This window comes from Furipterus horrens, unplaced genomic scaffold, assembly GCF_987537825.1.
Source record: "Furipterus horrens unplaced genomic scaffold, mFurHor1.1.pri manual_scaffold_11, whole genome shotgun sequence".
Classification (NCBI taxonomy): Eukaryota; Metazoa; Chordata; class Mammalia; order Chiroptera; family Furipteridae; genus Furipterus; species Furipterus horrens.
Genome location: NW_028327181.1, coordinates 3,285,761 through 3,313,148, shown reverse-complemented (window position 1 = coordinate 3,313,148; position 27,388 = coordinate 3,285,761). Strand labels below are relative to the sequence as shown.

At 61.1% G+C, this 27,388-nt stretch overlaps 1 protein-coding gene across 1 annotated transcript in view; it reads left to right on the top strand.

The window, feature by feature from the left end:
• MLXIP (MLX interacting protein) overlaps window positions 1–20,216 on the top strand; it is a 40,760-nt gene extending 20,544 nt beyond the window's left edge. Inside the window, exons 2-17 of the mRNA XM_090257747.1 lie at window positions 8,736–8,842; window positions 9,487–9,572; window positions 10,885–10,974; window positions 11,368–11,409; window positions 11,780–11,951; window positions 12,645–12,734; window positions 13,297–13,388; window positions 14,340–14,970; window positions 15,373–15,491; window positions 15,608–15,788; window positions 17,194–17,321; window positions 17,875–17,976; window positions 18,084–18,211; window positions 18,410–18,533; window positions 19,681–19,810; window positions 20,025–20,216. Of these exons, the coding sequence (XP_090113873.1) occupies window positions 8,736–8,842; window positions 9,487–9,572; window positions 10,885–10,974; window positions 11,368–11,409; window positions 11,780–11,951; window positions 12,645–12,734; window positions 13,297–13,388; window positions 14,340–14,970; window positions 15,373–15,491; window positions 15,608–15,788; window positions 17,194–17,321; window positions 17,875–17,976; window positions 18,084–18,211; window positions 18,410–18,533; window positions 19,681–19,810; window positions 20,025–20,155 (2,353 nt within the window). The 3' untranslated portion in view covers window positions 20,156–20,216. The remainder of the gene's footprint in view (window positions 1–8,735; window positions 8,843–9,486; window positions 9,573–10,884; window positions 10,975–11,367; window positions 11,410–11,779; window positions 11,952–12,644; window positions 12,735–13,296; window positions 13,389–14,339; window positions 14,971–15,372; window positions 15,492–15,607; window positions 15,789–17,193; window positions 17,322–17,874; window positions 17,977–18,083; window positions 18,212–18,409; window positions 18,534–19,680; window positions 19,811–20,024) is intronic.
• Window positions 20,217–27,388: the final 7,172 nt, after the last annotated feature.

The window sequence follows — 27,388 nt, the reverse complement described above, 5'->3', positions numbered from 1 at the left end:
AAATAGTAGTAACTAATATAGGTAGTGGTTTGGGGAAGTTGGCACTGTTCACTGCTGGTGAGATTGTAACTTAGTTTACACTTTGAAAGGTTCTTGGGCTGTACGACAGGTTCTAAATGTGCACGTGCCCTCTGGGTCAGCTTTCCGGGGTCTAGGAATTCATGTCCCAGAAGCGGTCACGCGGTTGCAGAAATGGAAGCAGCAGGATGTCCGTCGCAGCGCTGTGTGTGGTAGTGAACAGTGGAAACACACGTGTCCCTTAGTGTAAGCAGGCGTCTGTTCAGGGGAAACGGGTAAGTAGACTGGATACGTACATACAGTACAGTGCTTTACAGCCAATAAAAGGACAATAAAGCCATGTTTATTGGCATAATAAGAGGTCTGTGACATATAGGCAAAAAATGGGTTATGAAACAATCACCCCACATATTTAAGTATCATGTTTATTCATATATTTATCTTAATATATATAATCATATATATATATATAAAACAAAGACTTGGGGGTTAACTACAAAGTTAGAATAGTCCACAAGGCTTCCCCCACAATTGCAAGTTGGGGGAGTTCCCCAAACCGTCCTCAGCTTCAGTAATTCTCTGGAAGGACCCAGAACTCACCGAAAGCTGATATATTCACAGTGACAACTTGTCACAGGGAAGATTCCAACCGAATGAGTCAAGGGAGAGACGCGTAGGGCAGAGTCCAGGAGGGGCCCAAAGGGGGCCGCTCCGGCTGTCCTCTGCCGGTGGGGGTCCGGGTCGGCGGTCCCCCCTTCCGGCCACGCTGTGTGAGAGCGCACGCAGAGTGTTGCCAGCCAGGGGCCTCGCCTGAGTGTGGCGTGGTCAGGGCTGCTTCTGAGCTCTGGGACGCTCTGTCCAAGAGGCTGGTCCTGGTCGCCAGCCCTGCCCACAGGCCCTCTGGGGACCCAAACCAACTCCCTGTGGCCCAAAGCCATCAAGGCCCCGTGACAGAGCACATCATGAGACTGTCCTGTGGCTAAAGCCCCCCGGCAAAAAACAAACAAAAACAAAAAACACCCCACTCCTGTCAGGCAGGCCACTGCCGGGGCCTAGCGGTCCCCCTCCCAGGGGCCAAAACCAAACTTCTCTTTGGTGAAGGTGTCTTCACTGCACAATATTTTCACCAAAATGTAAACAGTGGTTGTTTCTAGGGGGTGGGCTTGCGGGAGGTTTTGCGTTCCTTCCTTGTACTGTTCTGTATTGTCTGAATTTTCTTAAATATCAGTAAGACTAAAGAAGAGATTAAAATAGAAACTAACTCTCTGGCTGGAGTAGATGGGCAGGCAGGGAAGCAATAAAAGTAACCGGTAGGTGGGACTACCCAAATATATAACCTACTAATTCAAAGACATGCTCTAAAAAGGAAAACTCAGGGGAAACATTTGCAGAAACATCACAGAGGGTTACTAGTGTTACCATGCTAGGGTTACCGACACAAAATAGCAAGAAAAAGCAGCAGATGGCGGACTCGGACTAAGACCTGTAGTCTGGTTAACAGTGTAGCAAAGCCACTTCCTGGTTCTGAGGCCGTGTGACGGCCACAGAAGGTGCCCCACTTGGGGGAGCTGGGGGAGGCGCACATGGGGACTCTGCCCTGCTTTTGGTGACTTCCTGTGTGTGAGACTGTCGTTAAAATAAATAAATAAAAATAAGGGCACAGAGAGTTCATGAGTGAAAGGGGCCCATGGCTAATACACAGATTAAAAAACTTTTTTTATTGATTTGAGAGAGAACACGTCTGTTTGTTGTTCCACTTGTCTGCGTTCATCAGCTGCTTCTTGTTCGTGCCCTGACCCGGGATCAGGCCACAGCCGTGGTGTGTCGGGAGCAGGCTTAGCTGAGCTACCCAGCCGGGGCCACAGGCTTCCTTAAAGTATTGCAATTTATTAACAAATGATGCACGTCGAAGGGACTCACCGCCTTTCTTCTGTTAGAAGTCTTGTCCAGTCCCCTGCCCAGAGGAGTCAGGAACAGCCTGGACTCTGGGTTCCAGTTTTCTCTCCTGGGAAATAAACGTGTGACTTTGGGTTTCATGGTGCCCAGCCCAGCATCCCTGCTGCTGTTTGAAAGTCCGGCTGTGGCTGGATCTGACGGGAAGTTCCAGGCCTTAAAGTCAGCAGCGTGCCCAAGAACCAGCGAAAATCAGGACCAGGCCCAGGTTTGACCGCACTGCCTCTGCCCCCTTGTCAGTGGGCATTGTCACCATTTCACTGAAGGCGGGGCTCTTGCCCGGAAAGGGAAGCCACTCTCGTTTCCTCATTTGCTTGGAAATGGGGTAAGCACAGGAGGCCAGGACCCAGGACGGGCTGCGCCCACGAGGACACCGGTCACTTGCGTTCACAGTCTGGGGGAGGGGAAGTCCCTGCCGAAGCTCATCCAGTGTTGTCTGGTTTTAACTCCCACCAAGTCGCTCTGGTGTTTGCTGGTCACAGGAGTGGTTATCCCCGCCTTCCAGCCCAACACGGACCTTCACAAACACGCGCCTGGACATGGGCAGATGCACACTAGCAAAGCCACACACGGAAGTGTACTCTCCTGCACACCCACACACACACACGTCACACACACGCCCCGCTGCGGTCGCTCACCTTGTCAGGGCGCGTCTGGGATGAGGCTCACAGAAGCCCGTAGTCCCGCCTTGCTGCCCTTGCCCGCAGAGCCCGCTTCTCCACCGGGACTCTTCTTGGAGTTTAAAAAGAAAAACTGGACACCAGGTGACCCACGAGGATGAATTTTGGGCGCAGCAGGGTGGACCCACGCCTGGGTGTGGGAGCAGGACCCGAAAACCTCACGGGCCTGCCCGGGGAGGAGCCTCTGCTCAGGCGGGGCCCAGGGGACGGCCCGTGGCTGTAGGCGGGCGCCCCCCTCCTGCGGCCGCTGCTCCCCACCCCGGCTCCTCAATGAACCTTTGTCAGCGGGGAGCCTGTTAGTTTTGGCTCGTGGCGGCCCGTGGAACCGGGCCCAGATCCCAGGAAAGGCCGGTAGAGACTGCTCTCTTGAAGAAAAAAGCCCAGAGTCCTGGAAGGGAGGCGCGTCTGAGCATTATTCACCGCTCGCTCATTAGAGAAGCCACTTAGCAGCCATTGTCCCCGCGTTTGGGTCTGGTGCTGACGACGGACGGGCACAGACTTCCCATCTGCTCGTGCGGTTGACTGTCTTCCCCAATTACCCAGAAGTCCTGTAAGGTCTTGGGCTGTACCTGGTCTGTTTTCCTTGTTTATTTAAAAAATGTAACGCATGCCTATGTTACAGTTAGACAGTATGAAGCGTGAACAGTGGAAACTCAAGTCTCCGGCTGAATCCCTTAACTCAGCGCTCCAAGAAGAAGGCAGTTTCCCCGTTCCCTGTTTCCCGTGCGTCTCCCCTGGGCCCGGCAGCCTGTCGCCCTGCCCCGCCCGCCCTCCGTCCCTCCCTGCGTGTGGGCGCACCTCCCTGAGAGAAGTACAAATGGTGGCCGCCCTGTGCACCTTGCCCTGTGTTTCCCCCACTTAACACCCCTCGCAGATCTTGCCTGTGCACCGCACATACACGTGTGTGCTGGGCTTTAGCTGGCCGCGGCGTTGCGCCGTGTGCATGTGCTGCAGGCTTCAAACCCACTCCCCTGGAAGAACATCCAGGTCGCGCCCAGCGCCTTACCGCCACAAAGAGCCCCGCAGCCGAGCGCCCTTCTGCCTGCGTCTCGTGGGCGCGTGGGTCTGCCTGAGCAGTGGCGCTGTGAGCGGAAGGAATGCGAATTTAACATGTCGATAGACGGCCGTCCACTTGCCCTCCAACAAAGTCCACCGTGGTTTTTGCCCATCGGTACGCCCCAGGGCCAGCGTAGCAACCAGACGTGTCCCCCGCCCGAGCTCTGGGCTGAGGGGGAGGTGACAGAGGAGCGGTTCCCAGCAGCACTGGTGACAGTGGCCCGAAGGCGGGGCGGCTCGCGTGCACGGGAACTGGGGGAAGAATAAGCAGAGTGTGGTCTGTCCAGTCAGCGGAATGCGGTTCAGCCATAAAGGGATGAGGACCGGCTCGTGTGCGCCGGGGCACGGGTGAGCCTTGAGAATACCACGCTCAGTGCGTGAAAGGCCGCGTATTTTGTTCTGTTCATAGAACATGTCGGGAAGAAACTAATCCCTAAGAGAAGGAAAGCAGGCGAGTGGTGGCCGGGGCCTGGGGGGGAGACCGCGGTGGGCACAGGGTCTCCTTTGGGGGGATGTCAGAGGAGCTCTGGAACTGGGCAGCGGTCCGTGCTCAGTGCCCCAGAATCGCACCCTTTAAAATGGTTCCGACGGTAAACGCAAGTAACCACGATGGAAAGGAGTCAGCGGGTGCTGGCCGTCCGGCGTCTCACAGTGGCTCACAGATGAACCCCAGGCTGCCTTCCCGGGTAGTTCCCGGCAGGCCTGGGCCGGCACTGGCCTCTCTCCCCGCCAGGCTCTGTGGGAGAGGAGCGAGGGCCGCGGTGGGCAGCTTGCTCCCAAGGGGAGGCTAGGCAGGGCTAGGGGTGTTTTGCGACTGGACAGCTGGGAACGGCGAGGAAAAGTCCCATAGTAAGCAAGGTCAGTCACATGAACACGTCAGTGGCCCCACCACTGTTCTGGGACCTGCCGTGATAGACCCCAGAGCCCTCCACCTGCTGCTTTTGGAGAGAATGGTCTGACTGGGAGTTAGGAACTGGTCCTCCCTGGAACCCACAGAATCTCAGGTCCCTGCCCCAGTCCCACCCTGCCCTGTTCTTGATTCCAGCTCTGGTCTGTGCAAGGTTTGCACTTGAATTTCCATTCCAAAGCAGCCTCTTGCCAGACCTCTGAAGAATTCCGAGTTTGCTAACTCTAACCAGCAGTTTTAGAGAGGGGCCTTTGTTGTGCTGGGAACTTCCTGCCCCGCGTCATGAACCTGCCTTCTAGGAAGGCTGGCGTGGCAGGGTAACTGAAGAGTTTTCTTCATGAAAAAGTTTAGCCCTCAGTGACTCCGTGTTTGAAAGCCCCTCCCAGGTGCCAGGACTGGGCTGGAATGAGTCAGACCTGGCCTTGGCCTCCCTGGTCCGAGCGGGAGGGCGCGAGGGGAACCCAGGGCCACCATTCTGTCGGGGAAGCCCCGGGAGCTAGCAGGCACATAGGGGCGGCAGGCTCGGGGGGTTAGGGCAGGCAGGTCTTCCGTCTGCAGGGGGAGCCACTGGTCTCAGAAGTTCTCATCCTGTGTTTCTGGTTACACTTGAAAGAAGGAAGGTGGCGTAATCCCGAGTTGGACTAAGAAGCATCCCAGTTGGCCATGTCTGGGTGGCGAATGAGGCGGGGGCAGGGGTCCCACCACATACTTTCTGGGGACAGGGTTCTGGGCAGCTCTGCCCCGGGGCCTTTCCTGGGCCATCACGTGGGTCCCTGCAGTCTGGGCAGCCCCGTGACAAGCGTCCACGCCCCGGTTTGGTCTGTGGATGTCGGCGAAGGGGATGTCTCCTCTTCTGCTCCTGAAGACTGACGGTGACACCCGTACCTTCCAGGCTCTGAGAAGCCAGTCGCGGAGGCAGCAGAACTGGGCCCCACGTTCTCTGCGCTTGGCTGTGGGACCCCCGGTGCCAGAGGGCTTTGTGTGCTGCGGCCTCAGCGCTTGTCTTGAAACTGCTCTGGGGGCCGGGCGGGTGGTCACCGGGACGCGTCCCGCCCTCCCACTTCCTGCGGGTGCTTCAGGGTCTGAGGTTGGGTTTTGGGTTTGCACTCGCTTCTTGGTGTCAGGTGAGCGCCACCTGTTGAGACGGCCAGACCCTGGTGTGATGGCGTGACAGCGGTTCCGCCTCTGAAATCTGACCCGCTCCTGCCGAAGTCTCACCACATTGGACGTAAGCGTCAAGGAAAAGTGCAGCGTTTCGGCAGGCGAGGAGGAGGAAGATGGGGACCCCAAACCTGCGCCCGTCAGATTTGGTCTCCGGCCTGCACCCTTGGCTCTTGTGCCGTCCTGCCTCCGTCTCCGTAGGTAACGGGAGCCGTTCACACGACCCGCCTCCCTCCTCCGAGAAGGTGCCCACGGCTCACGGCGCCCTGCATGGTGTCCAGTGACGGAGCGGGGATGCGGCCGGGCTTGTGGCTAAGCCCGGTGGTTAGCTCTTACCCGAACACTGCCAGGCACCGCAGCGGGCCCTCCATTGGAGCCCGTCTGCTCTTGTCCTCTGCGACCATCCCTGCAGGTGGCCAGCTCTGGCTCTGGATTCAGCAGCATAGAAAGTGGCCTTTTATCCTGGGCTCCAATGTGAAGGAGCTGTCAGTTCAGAGGTTTGGGATTGTCCCCCTGCAGGGAGGAAGGGAACAGGGACAGTTTTCCGCTTGGTTTTGTTTTGCCTGGAAACAGCTGCCTGTCTAGACGTAGGGTCTCCCGGTGGAAGGTCTCACAGAGGTGTGGAAAGGGTTGGTTTTGCCCAGTGGTGGGGCCTAGTACACTCTGGTGTGCACTCTGCCCTCCTGCCTGGTCTGAAGCCCCCTCCCACCTCCCTGACCCCTTTTGCTCCGGCCATGCCGGGCTCTCCCCTGCCCCGACCAGGCACGCTCCTGCTCACCGCCAGGCCGTCACACGCCGGGGCAAAGGAGCGGCCTCTTCCCCTGCTTGGTTTACTTAAAGGTTCCTTGTCCTCTAGGCCTTAGTTCAGGTGTCACTTCCTCCAGAAAGCCTCTCCGGACTGCTCAGGCTGGTCAGTTAGGCCAACTGCATGCTCCCAGAGCCCTCTGCTCTCATGACACCTCTGCACACGGGCGGGCCTTGTGCCTCAGGGGGCCCTCACCTGCTTCGTCCGTCCGTTTCTTGGTTCTGCAGTCTGTCCTGTTCCTCAGTCCCAGCACGGCACAGAGCAGGCGCTCAGCCCTTGTCGGATGAGTAAGCGAGAAGCAGACGCGGGGAATTCCGGGTGGGCCTTCGCTCACTGGTATTGAGAGTGGGCACACGCGTGTCGCCTTCTTCTTCCTGCAGAGAAGGAAGAGCCACAGGCCCACAGGGGCACACACAACAGAGCACTTCTTACGTGAGGAGGAGTTAAAAAGTCAGGCCTTTCGGCAGTAACGTAGACTGAAATCATTAAGGTGGTGATTAGTATATCTTGCTTTAGGGCGCACCCATTGTGTGTCAGCACCCACAGCTAATTCTTACTAAAACACTCTGGAGGTGATGCCGTGGCTCTCATCTGCCCCGGGACATGGGTGCCCGAAGAGCCCAGTGACCGTGAAGTTCAGTCGGGGCGCAGTCTCGCAGCGGGGACTGCAGCGCCGCGGCTGCTGGCCGTGGAGCCCGAGTGGGAGCTGAGCGGCGTGGTGCGGGCTCACATGACCGCCGGGTGGGGTGGGGGGAGACGGTGTGTGACCGGTTTGAAGCCCCTGACCCTTTGAACGGAGGCCGCTGCTGTCTGCCTGGCCCTCAGATTCTAAGGGGATGTGCTGTGACATTTTCTCCGTGCGGGTGACAGCCTTCTGGCCCATGTGATTCCGTGGTTCCCAGCCTGGCGCCGGGCTGGGTCGGGGGCGTGGGGCCAGGAGGCTCGGCCAGGTGCACAGCGCGGCCCTTTGCCGTGTGACCCCGGTGTTCAGGTCCGGCTCAGGTTTGCAGCCTGGGCACTGGCTCTGAAGGCCTCAGCTGCTGGGCCGGTTGGCACATCTCTGCTTGTCACTTGAGCTTTCTGAGCGGGTTTGGAGAAGGGGAAGGACTGTGGCCTGCGGGCAGGAGGACCCAGAGAACCCCATTTGGTCGGCACCAAAAATAGTCTCTCCCATCTCAGGTCGCCTGAAAAGGGGGGCCTGTGCCAGCCGCTCCCGGCCCAGCCCTCGGAGAGTGACGACGCCTGCGGGGGCGCCCCCCTGTCGGTGTCTTGCTTTGCAAGGGCTCTTCAATGCGTTAATGAAGGACTGCTCCCGGAGCCCCTGCTGTGTGCCAGTTCTGTGCCCAGGGCTTAGGGCGCGTGATGCCTGAAGGGCCCCCCTCCTGAAGCTGCGGTTGTCGGGGGTGCGGGACGGGCACTGCTGTGGGGGTTGTGGGGGCGCTCGTCCAGCTTTGAGCAGCGCTTGGGAGGGCCTGGCGCCTGCTCGGAGGAGGTGGTGCCTGAGCAGCGTTTTGAAGAGTGAGCACAGGCAGCTCCGTGAGGACAGAGGGCCGTGTGCGCAGAGGCCTGGGGGCGAGAGAGGGCCGCGCAGGTCCTGAGGCCAGTGGGGCATTGGGTGTCTGCACTGGAAGGGCCTCGTGGGCACTGGGGCAGAGGAGCTGGGCCGAGACCAGGCCGAAGGAGCTCGGCTTCCGTTCAGTGGCCAACAGGTTTATTTCTCTTTCTTCCCAGCTTTATTGAGGTATAATTGACACACAGCGTTGTGTGAGTGTAAGGTGTACGTCTGATTTGATACTTAAATGTCTTGTGAAATCAACAGGTTTCTTTTTAACTTTTAATTATGGGAAAGTTTAAAGACAGGCGTAAAAGTGGACAGAATAGGGTAGTGAGCCCTGTGTACCCTCACCCTGCCCAGCAGGTCCCACCCCATGGCTCCGTGCCCTCTGACCCCCGACCCCACTGCCTCCACCCCCAGCCCTCTACTGCATAGCGCTGTGGAGATAGCCCACGGTGCGTGGATGTTCCGTCAGGTCTCACCTGCGGCTTGTTATGGATTAATCGAGAATTTGGGGGCCTGGAATCATGGAGCGGCACTTTCTGGTTTCATTCTGTTTTCAGAGGAAGCCCTGAGTCCCTCCTCTTTCTTGCCTTTCAGTGGGAAGCTGGTGTCTCCCAAGTGGAAGAACTTCAAGGGCCTGAAGCTCCAGTGGAGAGACAAGATCCGGCTCAACAACGCCATCTGGCGGGCGTGGTACATACAGTGTGAGTGCGGCGTGAGCGGGCAGGGCCGCGGCCCCAGGCCTGCGGGGGTGCCCTCCAGCTCTTCCACCGGAGCCCGTGCTTCAGGGAGAAGCCTCTCTCGGGCGGTCTGCGGAGACGGGCACACCAGGCCGGCCGGGGGGTCTGGGTCAGGAAGGTGCCCGCAGCCTGCGGGAGATAGGGGTGGTCGCTGGCTGCTAACAGCACAGGGTGCCCGCTGTTACAGTAGACGCCTGGGCCCGTGCCGTAAAGGCGGAGGCGGACGGAGGCGTGGGCTCCTTTCAGGGGAGCCAGGAAGGGGGTGGCAGAGAGGTGACGGCTGAAGCGTCAGGAACAGTTCCCATTTTCAGCAGGTCTGAGAACACGCGGGCCCCGGCCCTGTGCCCCCTGGGCGACCTCTGCAGGAGAGTGGGGTGCGTGGGCCCCGCTTGGGTCAGGCTCCCTGTCTCACCCACACGTTCTTATTCCCAGGTTCTGTCTCTAACCCAGACCCCTTATTTCTCTGAGATCTCGTTTTCTAAGGGAAAAGAAGGAACGAACACTGGGGGTTGGGGGGGTCCTCCCTGAGGAGAGAGGTGGGAACAAAGGTGCAGGGGCCCTTCGGGGTCTTGGTCACAGTGATGGTGTCTTACCCCCTCTCCGCCCAGATTTGGAGAAGCGCAAGAATCCCGTGTGCCACTTTGTCACCCCACTGGACGGCTCTGTCGACGTAGATGAGCATCGCCGGCCAGAGGTAAATGGCACGTGGTCGTGGGTGGCCGGGAGTGGAAGTCACTGTCACTCAGGAAAGACAGCTCATCAAGGGCTGGGTTCCCTGGTGGGAGACCACAGGGAAGGGTCCTGGGCCTGCACTGGCCTGTCGCCTCTCCTGACCCCGAGAAGCCGCAGAGGCGTGGGGAGCAGGGGGCTGACCCAGGGACTGAGGGACTCTCCAGTTGGGGCCTGCCCTCTACTTTCCTGTGACCTGGGTATTTCTCTCAGTCACCAGGGAGGGACTGGGGCTCCTGACAAGGCAGGTATCTCCTGCAATTAAATAAGGACCTCAGGGTCTTCCTATGCCGGATGGAGAGGTGAAGAAATGGGAGATGCAGAAACAAAACAAAACACATTGCACAGCAGGGTTTTTACGTTACTCTTTGCAAGTACGCGTCTGTGTGCTCGCACGCGCATAGTAAGTGCCTAGAAGGGTGTTCGGAAGCCTTTCGCCAGAGGTGGCTCGGGGGAGGCGGTTGGCGCGAGGAGGGGGACGCTTTCCCTGTAAGCTCTTCTGCACTGTTCTGATCTTGTCCACGCACGTCTCACTGTTACGACAGAAGGGGGACACCCGGAAGGCACCCTAACAAAGTCAGCTTTGAGAAGCCGGACATGACCTGATACGAGACCTTAAGGACTGTCATTTTGTCAGGTCCGATGATAAAATTATATCCCTCACTGGGAGGACTCTCACTGCCAGACACACAGGAAGTGCACCTGGGTAGGACCCCACGGGACTTGCGGTCTGATCGGGGTCTGACAGTCGGTGGGCTCTCTGAGGTGGCTGTGAATTATTCCTTGTCACCAGGGCATTTCAGGGCAGCGTGGAAGGACGCATGCCCTGCGGGATGGTGGGGCTGAACGACATGCTTTTGGAAGTCAGTCACTTTCCTCCTGAAGCTTCAATGATGGACTGTTTTGATCCTTTGACAGTGCAGCAGTGGCTGCTGGAAACGGGCCTCTGGGTGCTCCCCCTGGGTCCCCGTAGGGCTCCCCGGCGCCAGGCCGGAGGGCTCTCCACTTGGCTGCCCCAGCGTGATGTCTGACCCCACCCCATCCAGGCCCCCAGGGCCCACGCTGCCAAGGGCCCCCGGCACCATAGGTCATGGCGTGCAAGCACACTCAGGGGCCCCCGCTGCCCAGAAGAGGGGCGCCCCTTGTGAATGCAGTTGGAGGCACGTGGTGCGTTCTCCAAGCTGGATTGCCTGGGCTGACTTCTGGCCTGGCGCCCGTGGGTGGCCTCTGCGGATCCTCCCCACCCCACCTCCCTGTGACCTGTGCCCCTCTTGTAGGCCATCACCACCGAGGGGAAGTACTGGAAGAGCCGCATTGAGATCGTGATCCGCGAATATCACAAGTGGAGAACCTACTTCAAGAAAAGGGTATCTGGCTTGGGCTCCAATGGGCAAGTCGGGGAGGGGTGGTCCCCAGAGGAGGGATGGTCCCCAGAGGAGGGAGGGGACTGAGTCCAGCGTTCAGGACTCTGGCCCTGAGGCCGTGGCTCCATAGCCTCCGTTCCAGCTGCCCCGGGGAGGGGTGGGCCTGCTTCACTCCTTACCTCTGCAGTCGGCTTCTGCAGCTGTGAGCGGGGCTGTTTGTTCCCCAGCCGCTGGTTGGGAGTCCCCTCTGCCCGACCTCGGCCTGGCGATGGCAGGGCGCACAGCCCGCTCCCCACCTGCCTCCCAGAAGGAAGAGGCCCGGGCGCTCCCCGAGCCCATGCACTCTGGGGAGGAGAGGCCGAGGTGGGTGACGGGCATTTCCCCTTGTCTCCACAGCTGCAGCAGCACAAGGATGAGGACCTCTCCAGCCTGGCCCAGGTGAGTGGGTTGGGGGCTGAGCGGACCCTCGTGGGAACCCCCTTTTGATGAGAAACAGCAGTAACCTGGGGGGCAGGGTCTCAACAGTGAGCCCTACAGCTGAGGGGGTAGGGACACAGACAGGCCCTGCGGCTAGAGGAGGGGCCACCCGTCCTCACGAGAAGGACACGAAGGGCTGAGGAGATGGGCGAGCTCCCTGCTGGGTGGGCTGCAGGGGCTTCTCCCCGCAATGCTCCACCCCCACCTCTTCTGTGCAGCAGCCCCCACTGCTCTGTAGCACAGGGACACCAGGACCCCGGCCTGACAGGGTTGGGAACTCTGAGTCCCCCATTGCCTCTTCAGTCTGCCCTTCCCCCTCTGTTGGCGGTAGGACGATGACATGCTTTATTGGGACAAACATGGGGACGGATGGAAGACCCCAGTCCCAATGGAGGAGGACCCGCTGCTGGACACAGAAATGCTCATGTCAGAGTTCAGTGACACGCTCTTCTCCACACTCTCGTCACACCCGCCAGTGGCCTGGCCCAACCCACGAGAAATAGGTAACGCAGCCCCAGACCCCTTACTTTGATGTCCAGCCAGTCCCCTTTTCCGTCAGGCCCCCGGGCAGGCTTCACCTCGGGGCCATCTCTGAGCTGCTGTGTGTCACCTGTTCAGGGCAGGCAGAAGGAGACGGATTGACCAGCCTCACCGACACTGAGTGGCCGTGTGCACTAAGAGGGTGGGGACTGCGAAGGAGCCCACTGGGGCCGCTGCCCACTCCTGTGTCCCTGGGAGGAGACAGCGGGATTGGGTCTGAGTCAATTCCACGTTTCTGAGTCTGTCCCCTCAGCCAAGTCACAGGGCCTGTGACTCATTCGAAGGAAATCAGAAGCCTTCCTGGGCATGACCTCACCTGGCTGCATAGAGTTGTCCAGCCGGCCCCTCGGGGAAGAGCCACAGACTAAACTAGGACAGGAGGTGGCGGGCTCCCGGGGTAGCTGGTCACGGGTTCCTGGCAGCGTCTCTTCCTGGTGCTTAGTTTACCTTTCCTGCAAAAACTCACATTCTTTCCTACATTCTGAGAGCGCAGAATGGCCTTGAATCCATGAGGAGGCAGAAATCCCAGCCAGCTGCCTTCATTTCTTCTTGGAACAACCTAGAATGTGAGCAGGTCCGGGATGATCCGGCCCAGGCCTTTCAGGTGTTCCCGAGAGGGCAAAGTGATTACTCTGTCTCCCTTCTGATCCCCGCAGCACATCTGGGAAACGCAGACATGATTCAGCCGGGGCTGATTCCTTTGCAGCCCAACCTGGACTTCATGGACACTTTCGAACCTTTCCAGGGTGAGCACGCGGAGCAGGCAGAGAACCTGGCTCCCGGCATCTCCTTTGCCCAGGACACAGCGGACTGGGGCTTCCCCGCCACAGAGAGACCTGTTAGAGCGGGCAGGGGGCTGGGGAGGGCTTCGGGTTTTCCCAGAACGGCTTTCTCCTTTGGCCGTAGCTGCGAGGCCTGGGAAACTTCTGGGTCTGCTCATTCCCGAGTCTCAGGGGCCTGTGGTTGGCCATGACCATGACCGTGACCGTGACCGAGCAGTTCTCCCTCTAGGCAGCAGGGGGCGCCAACCACACGGCTGCCTCCCGGCAGCTCCCCGCAGTTAGACCTGGTCCTTGAGCTCCGGCCATTGTTAGAGGGTGAAATGCCGGGCCTGGGTGCGTTTCCGAGCCCAGACTAGTGGCCAGCATGTGCGGTTCCCAGTGGAGGGCCTGTCCTGCAGGTACCCTGGGGGGTGCTCTCTGGCCATGGCATTCCTCTGGGTAAGGTGGGGGCGTTGCTGATTTGTTTGCATTTTAACTCAGGAAGTGACGGGCACACGGCTCAGAAGCCCCCGATGTTGTCTTTCAGACCTCTTCTCTTCTAGCCGCTCCATTTTTGGTTCCCTGCTCCCTGCTCCTGCCTCGGCACCTGCAGCAGATCCCAACAGCCCACCTCCTCAGGTAGTGGGCAGTGGGGGCGGGGCCCAGGGCTGGGCACGAGACCTCTGCCACCGGGGCTGGGCTAATGACATATCCGAGCAGTCTTGAGCAGAGCATGAGAGGCTGTTGGATCTGGTGCTGAGCACGGAACTATTCTAGCCCCCTTGAAAGCATCCTAGAGATCCATGTGGTGGGAGACTCCACACACGTGTGCTCCTGCCTGAGGCCCCACATAGCCTGTGTGCAGTAAGCTCCGTTCTGACCGTTTCAGACAGGGTCAGCAAACAGCAAAGGAAAACGTGCATCGCTCATGAAAAGGAGTTCTGTGTATTTCTCTCACTTTTTACCCAGCAGTCAACAGCAGTTGCTTCCCAGGGGCTGGGGCGACAGAGCCGGGGGAGCCAGGGCCCTCTGCCCGGAAGGGGCTCTCGGGCTGGTGTCTGTACCCTGTGGGACACAGGCCACCTGGCCCATCTTCTCTCCACTGACTCTGGGAAGGATTTCTTCCGTGGAGATGGAGATCTGAACAATTGATTCCTTGTAGCATTTCCCTTTTAGGAACAGGTGACCTCTAGAAGTTGATACATGAAACTGTCCTGAGGGAACCCCATGAGCAGCTGCGATCCAGGCTGCCTCTGCCCTGTAACAGGAGATGGCAGGGACTTTTGGGGAACCCCTGCTGGACTCCAGAAACAAGATCTCCCCGGCTGAGAGCCAGCTGTGTGCAGCCGTCGCTCTGTCTGAGCCCCGTGTTATCGTTTGGTTCCTACTGGAAACGAGACCCCTGTGGACGCCTTGGGGAGACACAGCCCCGTCTCCCCAGTCAGCAGTGGGGGGAGGGGTGTCGCCTTTGCCCCTTCTGTCCCGGTGCCCGGCACACGCTGTTGGACGTCGTGGTGTGTGGCGCCTGGAGGGGACGGCATGTCGCGTGGTCCCCGCGTTGCTGCCTCACTCGTGCCCTTCCCTTCTCAGGAGAACGTCCTGCCCGCAGCCGCCCTCCCCACCGTGAGCCTCCCCGACAGCCTCATTGCGTCCCCTGCGGCCACCGCCCTGGACCCCACGGACAGGCCGGGCTGTGACCGCGCCTCCCGGCCCGGGGACCCCTTCGTCCAGTCCGCAGACTTCGGCCCCTCCGCGCCGCCCCTGAGCGCCCCGCAGCCGCTCGTCCCGGTGTTCGCCATGCCGGTGCTGGCGCCCTGCCCCGGCCCGCCGCCCGCCGCCGCCGCGGGCGCCCCGCCACCCCCAGCCCCGCCCGCCTTCCTGCGGCCGCAGGCGTTTGCCGGAGCCCACAAGGCCCCCGCTGTCGTGACCCACACGGCGTCCGCCACCCTCACACAGGACGCGGCTGCCACCACCTTCAGCCCGAGCCAGGGCCTTGTCATCGCCGCTCGCCACCCCTCCCCCTCGGCGTCCCCCTGTGGCCTGGCGCTGTCTCCCGTCACCCAGCCGCCAGCTGTTGGGCCTCCCCAGCCGTGTTTAACTTTCGTGCACCCCAAGCCTGTGTCCTTGACTGGAGGGAGGTCCAAGCAGCCCCCCAAAATAGTGCCTGCTCCCAAACCGGAGCCCCTGTCCTTGTTACTGAAGAACGCTTGCATCGCCCCAGGTGAGTCTGGGAGGAGGAAGGCTGGAGTGCGAGCCCCTGGCAGCCCCGGAACATGCCCCTGTCCCCAAGGCAAACTTGTGACACGTGTGTAGTATGATTTGGAAGACGCTGTGGAACGCAGCCTGTGAGCAGTCAAGCGGCCCGTTCTCCACTGTCGTTCTTGTGAAGTTAGTCTCAGCCCCATTTGAACACACGTGGTCCTGCATCTCTTCCCGCTCCCCGCTAAGGGACATCACAGAGAAGGGCAGGCGCCTCAGTGGCGAGGAAAGCTCTGTCTCAGTGGCAGCAAAGGGTCGCGTGCTTCTCCTGGGGCCCCACTGCCGCTGGCCGGCACGGGCCCGGTGTCAGGAGCGGACCCCGCAGCCCACGGCCTCCCCGACCCCCTTTTCCTTGTTCCGGCAGCTGCCTTTTCAGGACAACCACAGACGGTGATTATGACAGGCCCTCTGAAGAGAGAAGGCGTGTTGGCTTCTCCCGTGTCCCAGTCCAGCGTGGTCATCACGCCTGCTTCCATGGCCAGGGTGAGGGCCCTGGGCAGACCTCGGCATCCACGTGCTGCTCTGTGGCCCTGCGCTTGGGTGGCCCTCGCGCAACATGGCTGTGGCCAGGAGTGACCCCTTTCTCTGTGTTGCCCCAGGCCCCTGGAGTCACAGAGTTCCACAGCAGCATCTTGGTGACAGACCTGGGCCACGCCACAAGCAGCCCGCCCACCCCCATCTCCCGGCTCTTTTCTCCAAGCACAGTGCCAGACTCCCTGGTGAAGGGCGAGCAGGTCCCGCTGCACGGGGGCAGTCCCCAGGTCCCGGCTGTGGGATCCAGTGAGTGCTCACCGTGGTTGGCGCGGCTGGGATTTTGTGAGTGGCATGAGCCGCCCGCTCCTGGGTCGGGGAGGCTGCCCAGGGGGCGCCCCGGGATTGAGCCTGGGCTTGCAGGTGAGCAGCGAGGTCTCATAAGCCTGCCGGTGGCCCAGGCTAGGAGGACGCCTGACATCAGGAATGGCGAAGCGTAGGCCAAGCTGCCACGGGGTGGCTAGTGAGCGCAGGGAAGCGCCGCGTGTGACCCCCTCAGAGGCCCGAACCGGAAAAGGAGAAGGGGAATTGGGTCCTTGCTGACAGTTTCCAGAAAACATTAGCCTGGGGTTGCTGCAGCCCCAGGAGCCGCCCCGCCTGTCTGCGTCCGTGGGGGTTCCTTACAGCTTCCCAGCACTGTCATCTGTGAGCGTGCTCCCACGGGGCGAGCCTTCCCTTAGGGAGACAGGGTGGCCCTGACTCTGCCCAGTGACATCTGAGGAGCCCAGAGGTCATGGGTAAATGATCTGCCCGAAGCTGTGCCGCTGGAGGGGTGCAGGTGGGGGTGGAGCCAGAGCCATGCTCCGCCCTCAGGAAAGTGAGCCGAAAGTGTCTTCTTGTCCGAGTAAGTTGGCGGTATGGCTGCTGCTCAGGAAGGCACGACGAGGACAGGCCACTGCTTGCAGGGGTCAGACGGGGTCGTGTCCAAGGACAGGTTGTGAGGAATAAGAGCTTCTGTGCGCAAACGCAGAGACGGCCTAGGGATGGGTGAGGGCCGCAGACCTGTTAGGAAGGGCTCAGGAAGCGTCCCCTTGTCCACTGAGCTTCGGGACGCAGGAAGGGAGAGCCGTGCTGGGACGCTGGAGGGAGCAGACGGGGAGAAGGGCGCAGCAGGGAAGCGCCCCGGAGGCGCAGTGCAGTGGAAGAGGCTGCGGGGGTCGGAGGGTCCTCCTGGGGAGGGCTCCTGAGAGAGCCCGGGGACTGCGGCAGAGCGGCCCGGTCACGTTCCCTGGGGGTTAGGGTGTTCTTGCTTTTTTGATGAAAAGAGTTTGGGGCATGGGTGAGCTTGAGAAAAGTGTAAGGAAACACACCTGTGGGGTTTAAAGAACAGAAGAACAGGTGGCCTGCGAGAGCCTTACCGGCTCCCCGGAGACGCCGGGTTCCCCCTGGGTGGCTTCGTAGGGGCTGCTAGGAGTGGGACCTCTTCTTGCTACATCCCCCGAGACCTGCAAGTGGCCAGTCTTGGCCACGGCCCACCCGCCGTGTGGCCAGCCCTCATCAGGCCTCGCCTGCCTGGCTGCTCTCCTAGAAGGTGGGCGAGCGTTTCCCTGGGTTGTGCTTGGGGGCCGCTATTGAGGTTCAAGATGGGTTTCCGAGTCCTGGGACTGGCTGGGGTCCTCTGGCCCTGTCCCTTAGAGGGGTCTGTTCTTTCCAGGTCGTGAGGGCCTGAGCTCAGGGCAGGCCTCTCCGTGTGCTTCAGAACACAGCCCGAGTCCTCAGTCTCCCCAGAACACCTGCTCAGGGAAATACTCGGCAGACCCCAAACATGTGGCTGTGCTGAAGGTACCCTGGGTTTCCTTCGGGTCTCGGTTCCCTAGGAAGGGTGAGGCGGCAAGAAAGATTATCAAGGGGCCTTTGGGACAGCCACGTCCCTTACTGGGGACACACAGGCTGGGGTGGCATCGGGAGCTAGAGCACCTGATGCTTTAAGTTTGAGAAGAAACCTCTTCCTCTGTCCCCGCCCCCACCCTCACCCCCTGCCCCCCACTGACCGGCCCGTGGAAGCAACACTGACTGCTATGATGCGGCAGAAGTGGCCGCTGTAAGAACAGGGACAGCAGATGAGAGGTTGGCGGGTGGCTGGGATGTGCCCAATCAGCAGTGTTTGTCCCCTGCTGGGGGTTTCCGGGAAGGTTTCCTGGAGTCCCATCTGTCCCCTCCCAGTGCTGTTGGAACCTTTCGGCTTCCTGTCACCCCTCCTCCGCTTGGCTCTAGCCCAGTGCCAGCCACAGGCTCCAGCCTGCCCCAGCAGTCAGCAGCATGGTGGGGGGGAGGGGGGGAGGGGCAGCCGCCCTGCTGTGCACCCCGGTCACATGAGGGGGTGATGCCCCAGCAGAACCGGCAGATGAAGCACATCTCAGCCGAGCAGAAGAGACGCTTCAACATCAAGATGGGCTTTGACACGCTGAACAGTTTGATCTCGAATAACTCCAAGCTGGTGAGCTGCCCAAGGGCCCTGGGCAGGGGGGCCGACGGGCAGGCCAAGCGCACGGCCCTGGTCTTGGGGTGTCGTGCCGCTCTGACGCCCCCCGCCCCCGCCCGCAGACCAGCCACGCCATCACGCTGCAGAAGACGGTGGAGTACATCACGAAGCTGCAGCAGGAGCGCGGCCAGATGCAGGAGGAGGCGCGGCGGCTGCGGGAGGAGATCGAGGCCCTCAACGCCGCCATCATGTGAGGCGGGGGCTGGGGTCTCGGGCGGCACCTCGTCCCCCACAGGCAGGGCTCTGCGTCCCGGCGCAGAGAGCCGCCTCCTTCCTGCAGCACTGTGGCTGTTTGTCCCCCTCCTCCTGCCCAGACCTGACAGCGGCTGGCCCTGCCCATTCGCCGCCCCAACTTCTCCAGCCTCCTCTCACTCTTCCTCTCTTCCAGCTCCTGCCAGCAGCTGCTCCCTGCCACAGGGGTCCCCGTCACCCGGCGCCAGTTTGATCACATGACAGACATGTTTGACGAATACGTGAAGAGCCGGACCCTGCAGAATTGGAAGTTCTGGATTGTATCTTTGGATTTCTTCGCCCACCCCACCCCAAACCAGCACAGCAGAGGGCCACACTCTAGTCCTTAGAAGGAGCCTCTCTAAATGGCTGTCATGAGTTCACCAAGGCAGCAAGGCCCCTCTTGGAGGGTTGGGCATGGCCTGCAGTGTGGCCTGGGGCTGCCGCTGGCCGCTGTTCAGGGCCGGGGCTTCCCAGGGAGGCAGAGCAGGCCAGCACTGCCCTCTGGGTCCTTGGGAAAGAAAGGCAGTGCCCGAGCCACTTGGAGAAGGCGGTGGCTCCTAGTGACACATCCCGGCTGCCTGCTCGTCCTTGAAACCATGGGGAGGTGGGCGCGCCGTCCCTGTGACAGACGTGCACCGGGGCTCCCAGAACCGAGGGGCAGGGCCTGGTGTGACACTGGTTCTCTGAGCCTGTGGCCAAGCCCTCCTCACCTGGCCTTGGTCCCTCCCCACCCAGCCCCGCTCTGCTGCTGAGCAGGCAGCCTGCACCTGGGGGGTCAGCTGCCGCCGCAGCCCCGGCTGTGATGGACGGTCCCCACCTCACGGTAGTTGGACTTGGGCTCTTTCACCTTCAGGAGGGGGTAAAAGCGGTACAAATGAAGCACACGCACTGGTCAGCACTTGAGTATGGAATGGGCTTAGCGTCAGAGCAGCCGGGTGCTGCAGGGGTTTTCACACCGCGCGACACCTCCAGCCGGCGCAACAGCCATCTGCTGTGAATGAATCAAAAATAGACCTTTTCTTCTTCTTTTTTGTCAAATCTGCAAGGAGTATATTTTCCGCCGTGCCGCAGAGTCGTGGTTTGTGTGCACGGGAGCTGAAGGCGGTCACGCATCCCTGTTGGAGGGGCCGGTGTGTGCGCGGTGAGCACCCTCGGCAGGCGCGGCTGAGCGGTGGCGCTCCGCACCGCGGGGGTCTGGGACGCAGTGTGACTTCCCGTGGGTTTGTTGGGATAGAGCCCCGTCGTCAGCCGGGGAGTGTTCCTGCTGCTGCGCCAGGACCCCCAGCTGGCTCGGTGGCCGGGGAGAGGCCGAGCCTTTTCAGGCAGGTGCCAGGCGCAGTTGGGACGTCCTCACCTCTGGCCCGGGCAGAAGCCGGCCCCAGGCCCTCCTCCTCGCGGCCTTTTCCTTAACCGCGCACCGCGCAGTTCAGCGTCATCATCAAGCCGCTGTTCGAGTCCTTCAAGGGCGTGGTGTCCACCAGCAGCCTGGAGGAGCTGCACCGCACGGCGCTGTCCTGGCTGGACGAGCACTGCTCCCTGCCCGTCCTCAGGCCGAGTGAGTGGGGCGCTGCGCGGGGCGTGGGGTCGTGGGGCCGGCGGCTGCCGCCCCCTTAGTGCGGGTGCTGGGCGAAGGGGGGCCCGGGGCCTGGAATGCCGGCCGCAGGGCAGGGGGCGGGGGCGCCGCCGGCCGCAGGCGCAGAGAGCGGTCCGAAGGCGGGGGGCCCGTGCGCAGCGCCCCGTCCCCGGGCTGAGTGCCGCCTGTCCCGCAGCGGTGCTGAACACCCTCCGCCACCTGAGCACCACCACCTCCATCCTGACGGACCCGTCCCAGCTGCCCGAGCAGGCGGCCCAGGCCGTCACCAGAGCCGGCCCGCGGTCGGGGGAGTCGGAGCGGCGCTGAGCGCGCGGGCGCGGAGATGCCTCAAAGACCGTCCCCACCCGCGGAGAGGGGGCCGCCCGACGCACAGTCTCTGGGCCTCCCTCCGCCTGCGCCGGCCCCGCGGGCGCCACGCCCGCCACGCTCAGGTCTGAGGCAGGTTCGGGTCCTGCCAGCAGCAATAGCCCGACTTCGGGAGCCCCTTGCTGCAAACGGTCACGTGCGAGCTCGGTGACAGCCTCCCCTGCCCTCGGGGCCGCCCCGCTGTCTGCCCGGCCCAGGGAAGGAGGTGGGGCACAGGAGGCCACAGCTGCCCCTGGAATCGGAGAACCCCGGGGTCGCTCCCAGTGCCTGTCTGCGCGGCCTGGGCGGGGGCTGCTCTGAGCACCCTGCCCCTGCCTGGCCCGCCCCGGGGCAGTGGGAAGGCCTCTTTCCTCCCCCCCAGACCCTGACGGCGTGGCAGACGGGGCAGCTGCTCGTCAGCTGCCTGGGGAACCCGGGCTCGCGCACGCGTGGGCGGGGAGGACAGCACATGCAATGCAAAGCTGGGGTTTGCCCTCCAGGGCGGCATCTCATCCGCTCTGACGTAGCTCCGCTTGGTGTGCCCGGGCAGCGGCCACGGTGTCGCCGACTGGAGAGCCGTGAGGGGACTGGGCTCAGGACCTCGCCAGACATCAGCTCCCAGCATGGCCCTGTCACCCTGTTCTCTGCCGAGCCAGCAGCGTCTCACAGACACACGTGGCCCTCAGTGACGGAAGGCCATTCACCCAGGAGTCCCAAACCGGAACAGTTCTTGGACCAAAGAAGTCACCGCGCCCAAAGGCTGTCCTGTCCTGCATTTGGAGGAAGACAGTGAATGCCGACAGGCAGAGCAACGAGGTGGCCAGCCTCAGCTGTCCCTAAGACAACATCCTTGTCAAGAACTACGCTCAGAGCTGATGAAGTGGAGGATCCCAGGGGCGTCGCACTGTCTCTGAGTGGGAATCGCAGCGGGCAGTGCGAGGAAGGCGTGGCAGGAGGGTGGCCCGGGCCGGTCCCCGCCGTATCACTCCAGGAGCTGCAGTGAAGGGCGCCCACTCAGGAAGCCCGGCCAAGGGTGCCTCCTCGTTGGAAGGATGTGCTTTTATTGTCCTGCTGTGCAGTTCCGAGGGCCAGCTGGCTCTCCTCTACCTGCCCAGCCGGGGATGGGGATGCAGGGTTGGGCAGGCAGGAGTCCCGGGTGGGCCTTGAGGGGTTCCAGGAGCCATGTGAGGGGACCGTGGCTCCCTCCTGAAGTTCCAGTTCACTTGGAGGCGCCCCCTGGTTGCTGGAGGCCTGAGGAAGATGCTTGGGGGCGGCAGGCCACCTCCGCCTTGGGCGCTGGAGGCCAAATGGGGCTCTTGCTGGTACGGTCCACGCCACCGCCTGTGACGCAGGTCGCTGACCTGTCTCCTGCTCCCTGGTCTGTGCTTCAGGCTCGTACGAGAGCAGGGCGGCGGTGCCCCTCAGCCTCCCCAGAACACGTGTTTACAGGCCTTCCAGACGAGGCCGGGCTGGTCCTTCATTTCCACTGGGATGTGCTAGAAGAACCATCCTTACCCCCAGGGTAGACATGAAGTCCCCTTTGAAAGGGGAAGACCGCCGTGGGGAGACCTCCACTAGGGTCAAAGGGAAAAGGAAAACACGAGGGCTCATGGGGGGCTGTGAGCTCAGCCCCCAGATCCTGTGCCTTCACAAACCACGGAGGTGGCCGCGGGAGTGGCCCTGCCCAGCCCCTCCCCGCAGCCCGCGGCCTTCTCCTGCCCCTCGCTGGGAGTCGGGGTCCTGAAACTCCATGGGGTGTGAACTTGGCCTCTCGCTTCTCTGGCCTACCTCTCCCCCTCCCCCTCTTGCTGACTCACTGTTCAGATTCTGTTCTGTTCGATATTTAAGGCTGTTCGGCTGTGTGCGGCTTGGAGGGATGTGTGTGTCTGTTTGGGAGGCGTGTTTTGGTTTTGAGATATTTCCTTCAATCCACTCTTGGTGCTCATGATCCTGCGGCTGCAGGGCCGCGGCTGCTTTTCCTCCTGCACCTTGACCGTCCCTGTGGGAGACATTTTCTTGCTGTGGGATCTTACCTGACGGATCTGGCCGGTCAGTCACGAGGGCCTCTTGACCTCTATCCCGGGGTCCCTGGCCAGGGCGTGGGGAGACCAAGGCCACGCTGCCGGCGGCCCCCACAGGACGCTGACCGCAGGCTTGTGGTTTGTTTACACTTATTTTCACTCCCACTAAAGAGACTTAAAAACGCTGACACTTTGGGCAGCAAGGAAACCAACCTGCAAAGGAAAGACAATCCTGTCTGGCACGTCAGTCTCCACAAGCGTTTCTGTGAAATCTTTCTGTGCCATCAGGTCCCTGCACGCTGCTGCCACCCTTTCGCAATGAGTGGGGACTGCAGGGGCCGCGGTGGGGTTTTCTGCAAAGCGAAGGGCCCGTCCCGCCTGTGTCAGCAGGTTGCTGCTCCCCAGCTGTCGCCCGCAGGAGGAGCCCGGCCCCGGGGCAGACTGGCAGCCTCGCGGAGGTTCTCGACAGCGCGAGGGGAGGGCCCCCCTGCAGAAACTAGTGTTGGTGGCAGGAGGGACGGGCCCCAGCAGGGCCTTGTGCCCGGAGCTGCAGGGGAGGGCGCAGGTCAGTGGTTGCCAGTGTGTCCTTGGCACCCGACTTTCTTTACTTCGTCTCCCTGTGACCTGACCCCACGTTCCCTTTCTAGAGGTCAGGCCTGAAGGTTTTTTTGTTTGTTTTTGCTGTGGCCGATGGGAATGTAGACTCAGGTGCTTAGGGGACCTGAAGGGGTGCGGTGGGAGTGACGTCATCGCCTGATCCTGGCACATCATCACCAGGAAGCGTCACACACCCCTGTCTCCTGTGCCATCCTGGCCGGCTCCACCCGGGCTCCCACCTAGATGAGTCTCGGGGCCGCAGGGCCGTGGTTTTCAAGATCTCGCCAGCATGGCGCTGTCGCCTGAGGCCAGCACGTGAGCAGCGCGCAGTGGGCGCTGCCTGACCCTTCCGCCTGGCTCTGCACCTCTCTCTCTCTGGCATGTGCCTCGTCGCCCCTCTGGGGGTCCCCTGGTCCCTCAACAGTCTTCGTCCCATCGTCTGGGGTATCAGTTGGGCCGCCTGTTTCTCTGGTGGGAGAACTGCCTTTCCTTAGAGATGCCCGGCTCCCCATTAGGCCCCGCAATAGGTGAAACCCCCCACTGCTCCTTAGCCTTGGCTTTGCAGAACGTTCCTCCGCCGGGGCCTGCCTGGGACACGGGAGTCAGGAGAGCTCTGGTGCGGCAGCATGGGGTCACTCTGGGCCCCGGCAGCGGCAGGCCTGGGTTTGGGGCTCGGCACCCTGGTGCCTCATACTGAAGATGTTCCCGGTGTCCGGACACGGGGGAGGGGAGGAGAGCACACAGGGGCGCTGTTAGCACGGCAGCCGCCTGTCCCAGCCCCTTGGCGGGCCTGTGTGCTTGGAGGGGCCCCGGGGACCCCCGAGTTCCTCCGCACGGGCCAGCTGCCGATTTTCTTTTCCTTCTGAGGGCTTGGCTTTCCCGGCTCACCACCGGGGCTGCTTCCTTGTCAGGGCTGGTGGAAGTCAGCCTGGGAGAAAGAAAAGGGAACTTTTTTATATTGAATGTTGGCTCTGTGTGCGTGCGTGTGTGCGTGCGTGTGTGTGTGTGTGTGTGTGCTTGCACAGGCCTGTGTGTGTTTTTACTTACTGGCATTTTATTTTGGTGAAATTCCTTTCCAATTGTGTAGCAAATTCACCTGCATCTCCCAGGTAAACTTGGGGTTCCACAGTGCACCTCGCTGATTCGAAGAATTCTCTGCATTTCTGAGCAGACTGCTGCTCTCAGGAGTGGAGGCGCTGGGGGGCTGGGAGGCACCGATGTTTTATTCGTTTCCTTAGAGTTCACGCCCCGTCCCGCAGGGGAAAGGCGGGGGGGCCGCAGGGAGCGGGAAGGCCACCGGGAAGAGCAGCCGCTGCTCGTCCACTGCGAGACGCCACGGCCGGACTCCCGCCCTTCCCCTTCGTCAGGTTTCAGATCGTTATGTCCGCGGTTCGCTTTTCTCTGTCCTGGGCTTGGGCCCCGGTGCCAGGGCTCCTTCCGGAGCCAGGGGCCCGCTGTGGCCCGAGAAACAGCCTGCTCCGTCGGGGGCTCCCTCCCGCGTCCCCCGGGTCAGCCCCTGCGCTCCGCTGTCGGGAAGCACATTTCCACCAGCTGTAGCCAACACTACAATGCAGTTTGAAAACTATGTTTGCATCCAAGACAATAAAAAGCCGTATTTTTTTTTTTGAAACGCCTGTGGTGTGTGATTTTCAGTGCTCCCTGTCAAGCTGTGGGAGAGACAGTGACAGGAGATCAGGACAGCGATGCCCTGGCTGCTCGCTCCGCCTGACCTTGGGGTGCGGGTGGGGGCAACCTGGAGTGGAGGCAGAGGGGTGAGGACAGGCCTGCGGCGGGCGGAGGCTCTGGGGGTGTGTCGGGAAAGACGCTGGTCCCCAAGAGCGGCCTCGGCCGAAAGGGTCGGTGACCTGTGCCCCGTGTGACAGCTTCACCTGTGACCTCGGCAGACGGCACCCGCCCTGCAGGCTTCCAGGTGGTCGTGAGGCTCATAAAGTGCCCCACGCGGCTGTGCGCGCAGAAAGCGGTGGTCAGCACCCAGGTGGCCCGCCCTGGCCCTGGGGCTGGGCGGGCCCGCGGGCGTGCGCGGGGCTGAGTGGGTCTGCGAGCTGGTGGAGGGTCTCCTGCCAACTGATGACCCCACGCCGGAGGCAGGAAATGCTGGAGGTTGACCAGCAGAAATGCCCCTTTGTTGTACTGAGAAGCTTTTGATGATCTTCTCTCTTCCATACGCTCCGTGGACCCCCGCCTCCCATCCTGGCCCCTGCGCCTGGGCAGGGTCACGCACCAGGACAGGCTCGCAGGCCGCTGGCCCCGTGCTCAGCTGCTGCCCGTTCTAGCGAACAGCGGCCCAGATCCGTATCTCAACTGAAGTGCAGTGGTTTGAGGCTCAGGTTCTTGTCTGATCAAAGCCCCACGCCGCCCCCAAGGAAAGCGGCTCATGACACAAACCGAGATTCGGGGCCTCAAGAGTTGGGGGCCCTCGAGAGGTGAGTGGCGCTGGAGCCCTGGGGCCAAAAGGAGCTCAGTTGCCGCTGAGCTGAGTGGCAAGCGTCTGCTTGGTTCTTTTTCACTTTGGAGCCCGGTTCCATGTCGCGCAAGCGGGGTGTGGGGGGCAGTTTGGAGCAGCAGGTGGGGAAGAGGGGAGCAGAGGGTCCCGAGGCCAGTGCTCCTCTGCCAGGCAGGGCCCCGTGGGCTCCTCCACGCCTCTGGGTAGCTCTCAAGTGAGTGGTGTGGCCATTCCCATGTTTACAGAGGAAGGAGCCGTCAAGGTGACGTGGGTCATTTTTATCTTGTATATGTGCCGTCCACGCCCCGGGTCTGAGCAGTGTCCCAAGAGTATCACAGGCCCTTCCCTTCCCTCAGCACCAAGCCCTGTCAAGTTTCTTCTAAATTTCTTCCCAGGATGTGGCCCCTTTCTCCATCCCCACTGCCATCACCCAAGTCCCACGTCACCATCAACCGTCACAGCCCAGTCAGTGCACATAATGGTGGCCTTCATTCCATTCTGCCTCACGGTCTCACTTAGAGTCCACGGGAGCTTGGACCCTGAGGCCAGTCCTGTCCCCGTCTCACCGAGGCCCCGGGGGTGGGGCCCTGGTGGGACCTCCGGGAGGGCCTGACCCACGTGTGAGAGGGCAGGCTGATGCAGGTGTCACCGAGGTTGGAACAGGGACTCCTACAACTGCATATTTAATATAAAAAGCCAACCGTTGTCACTTAGTAGTTAGGCTTAGATGGGATGGGGGTTCTAAGTGCCATTTAAAGGCACCTCATCGCAGCTGCAGACTCAGTTCTACAGAGCGCAGCTTTCCTTCTCCAATATCGCCTTCCGCACATCCGCGTCTGAATTTAGCCTGGGGGGCGGGGTGTGTGATTGACCCGTCCTAGGTTTCAATAAGTGTGCTTTTACCTTTTTATTTCAGAAGACCTCCTCCAGCATGCACAGAAGGAGAACAGTGTGCCGAGCCCCACGGACCCGTCCGTTTTACCAATTTTGTTTCATATGTATTCACCTTGCCCCCGCCCCCATTATTTTGAAGCAAACCCCAGGGACCCTATGGATTTCATCTGTCATCGTAAGTGTGTTTTTAGTACCACTTCCAGGATTGCATCTACACCTGCCCTTTTGGCCCAGTGAAAGGCTCCCGGAGGCTTTAGGTAAATCTGCAAAGTCACAGTTAGTGAGAAATCTGGGGAGTGGCATGTTCTGATTGATCAGATTTTCTGTTTCACTGAATTATTAGCTAGAAACTGCTTATTTTAATAAGGGGAAAAGCTTTCTAAGATAAGCGTCTGCTTTCCTGCCTCAATGGGTATAGTACAGCAAACAGTCTAATCTCCTCATCTAGTCTGATTCTCACTCCTCCCGGCAGGGCTGACTGTTTCCATTACACGTCTGCAGTGGGTGTGGGGCCGCCCTGTCCCCAGCCCACCCAGCGGTGTACCTGAGTGACGCCCTGGGATGGGCACGCTGTACCCCCTCCCAGCACCTGCCTGCCGTGAGCTTACCCAGTTCTCCCCTCTCTCCTCCCGTGTCTGATCACGGAGTGTGTGCTGAATGCTGAATTTGAACTTGGCTCAGGGAACGCACAGGAGACACAGCAAAGTCTGTGAGTGATGGGGGGCAGGCAGGGGCTCATGGGGAGGGGTAGGAACCAGTCCTGGGAGGGGGTCGGGGACATCCCCATGGTGGGTGGCCACTGAGGCAGGAGCCAACGGGACAAGCAGGGTTTGCCAGGCAGGAGGCAGCAAATCCCCCAGGAGAGCACTTGCCACAGGCAGGGAGGTTTACAAATCTGACCCCTCCACGTGTGCGGCCGGGTCCCCGTCTCCCCAGTGGGGCTTTTTCTTGTGTTATCTTTTCTGTCTCTTGAAGTTTTCTTCTCTTCCATTTGACTCATTCCTGTTCACAAGTAAGTTTCCCTTTCTCAAGTCTCTGCTGCTAACCAGCCCGGCTTTTAACTTTTGATCTCGCCCGCCAAGAGCCCTCTCATCCCCAGACGCTCTGTATCTGCTGTGTGGATCGTGGTGCTCCCCCCCCCCCCCCGCTGGGGGCAGAAGTGTGGCTGTTGCCCTCGCTTGTCCCTCGCCCCCCCCTTTCCGCCCGCAGTCTCCGGGC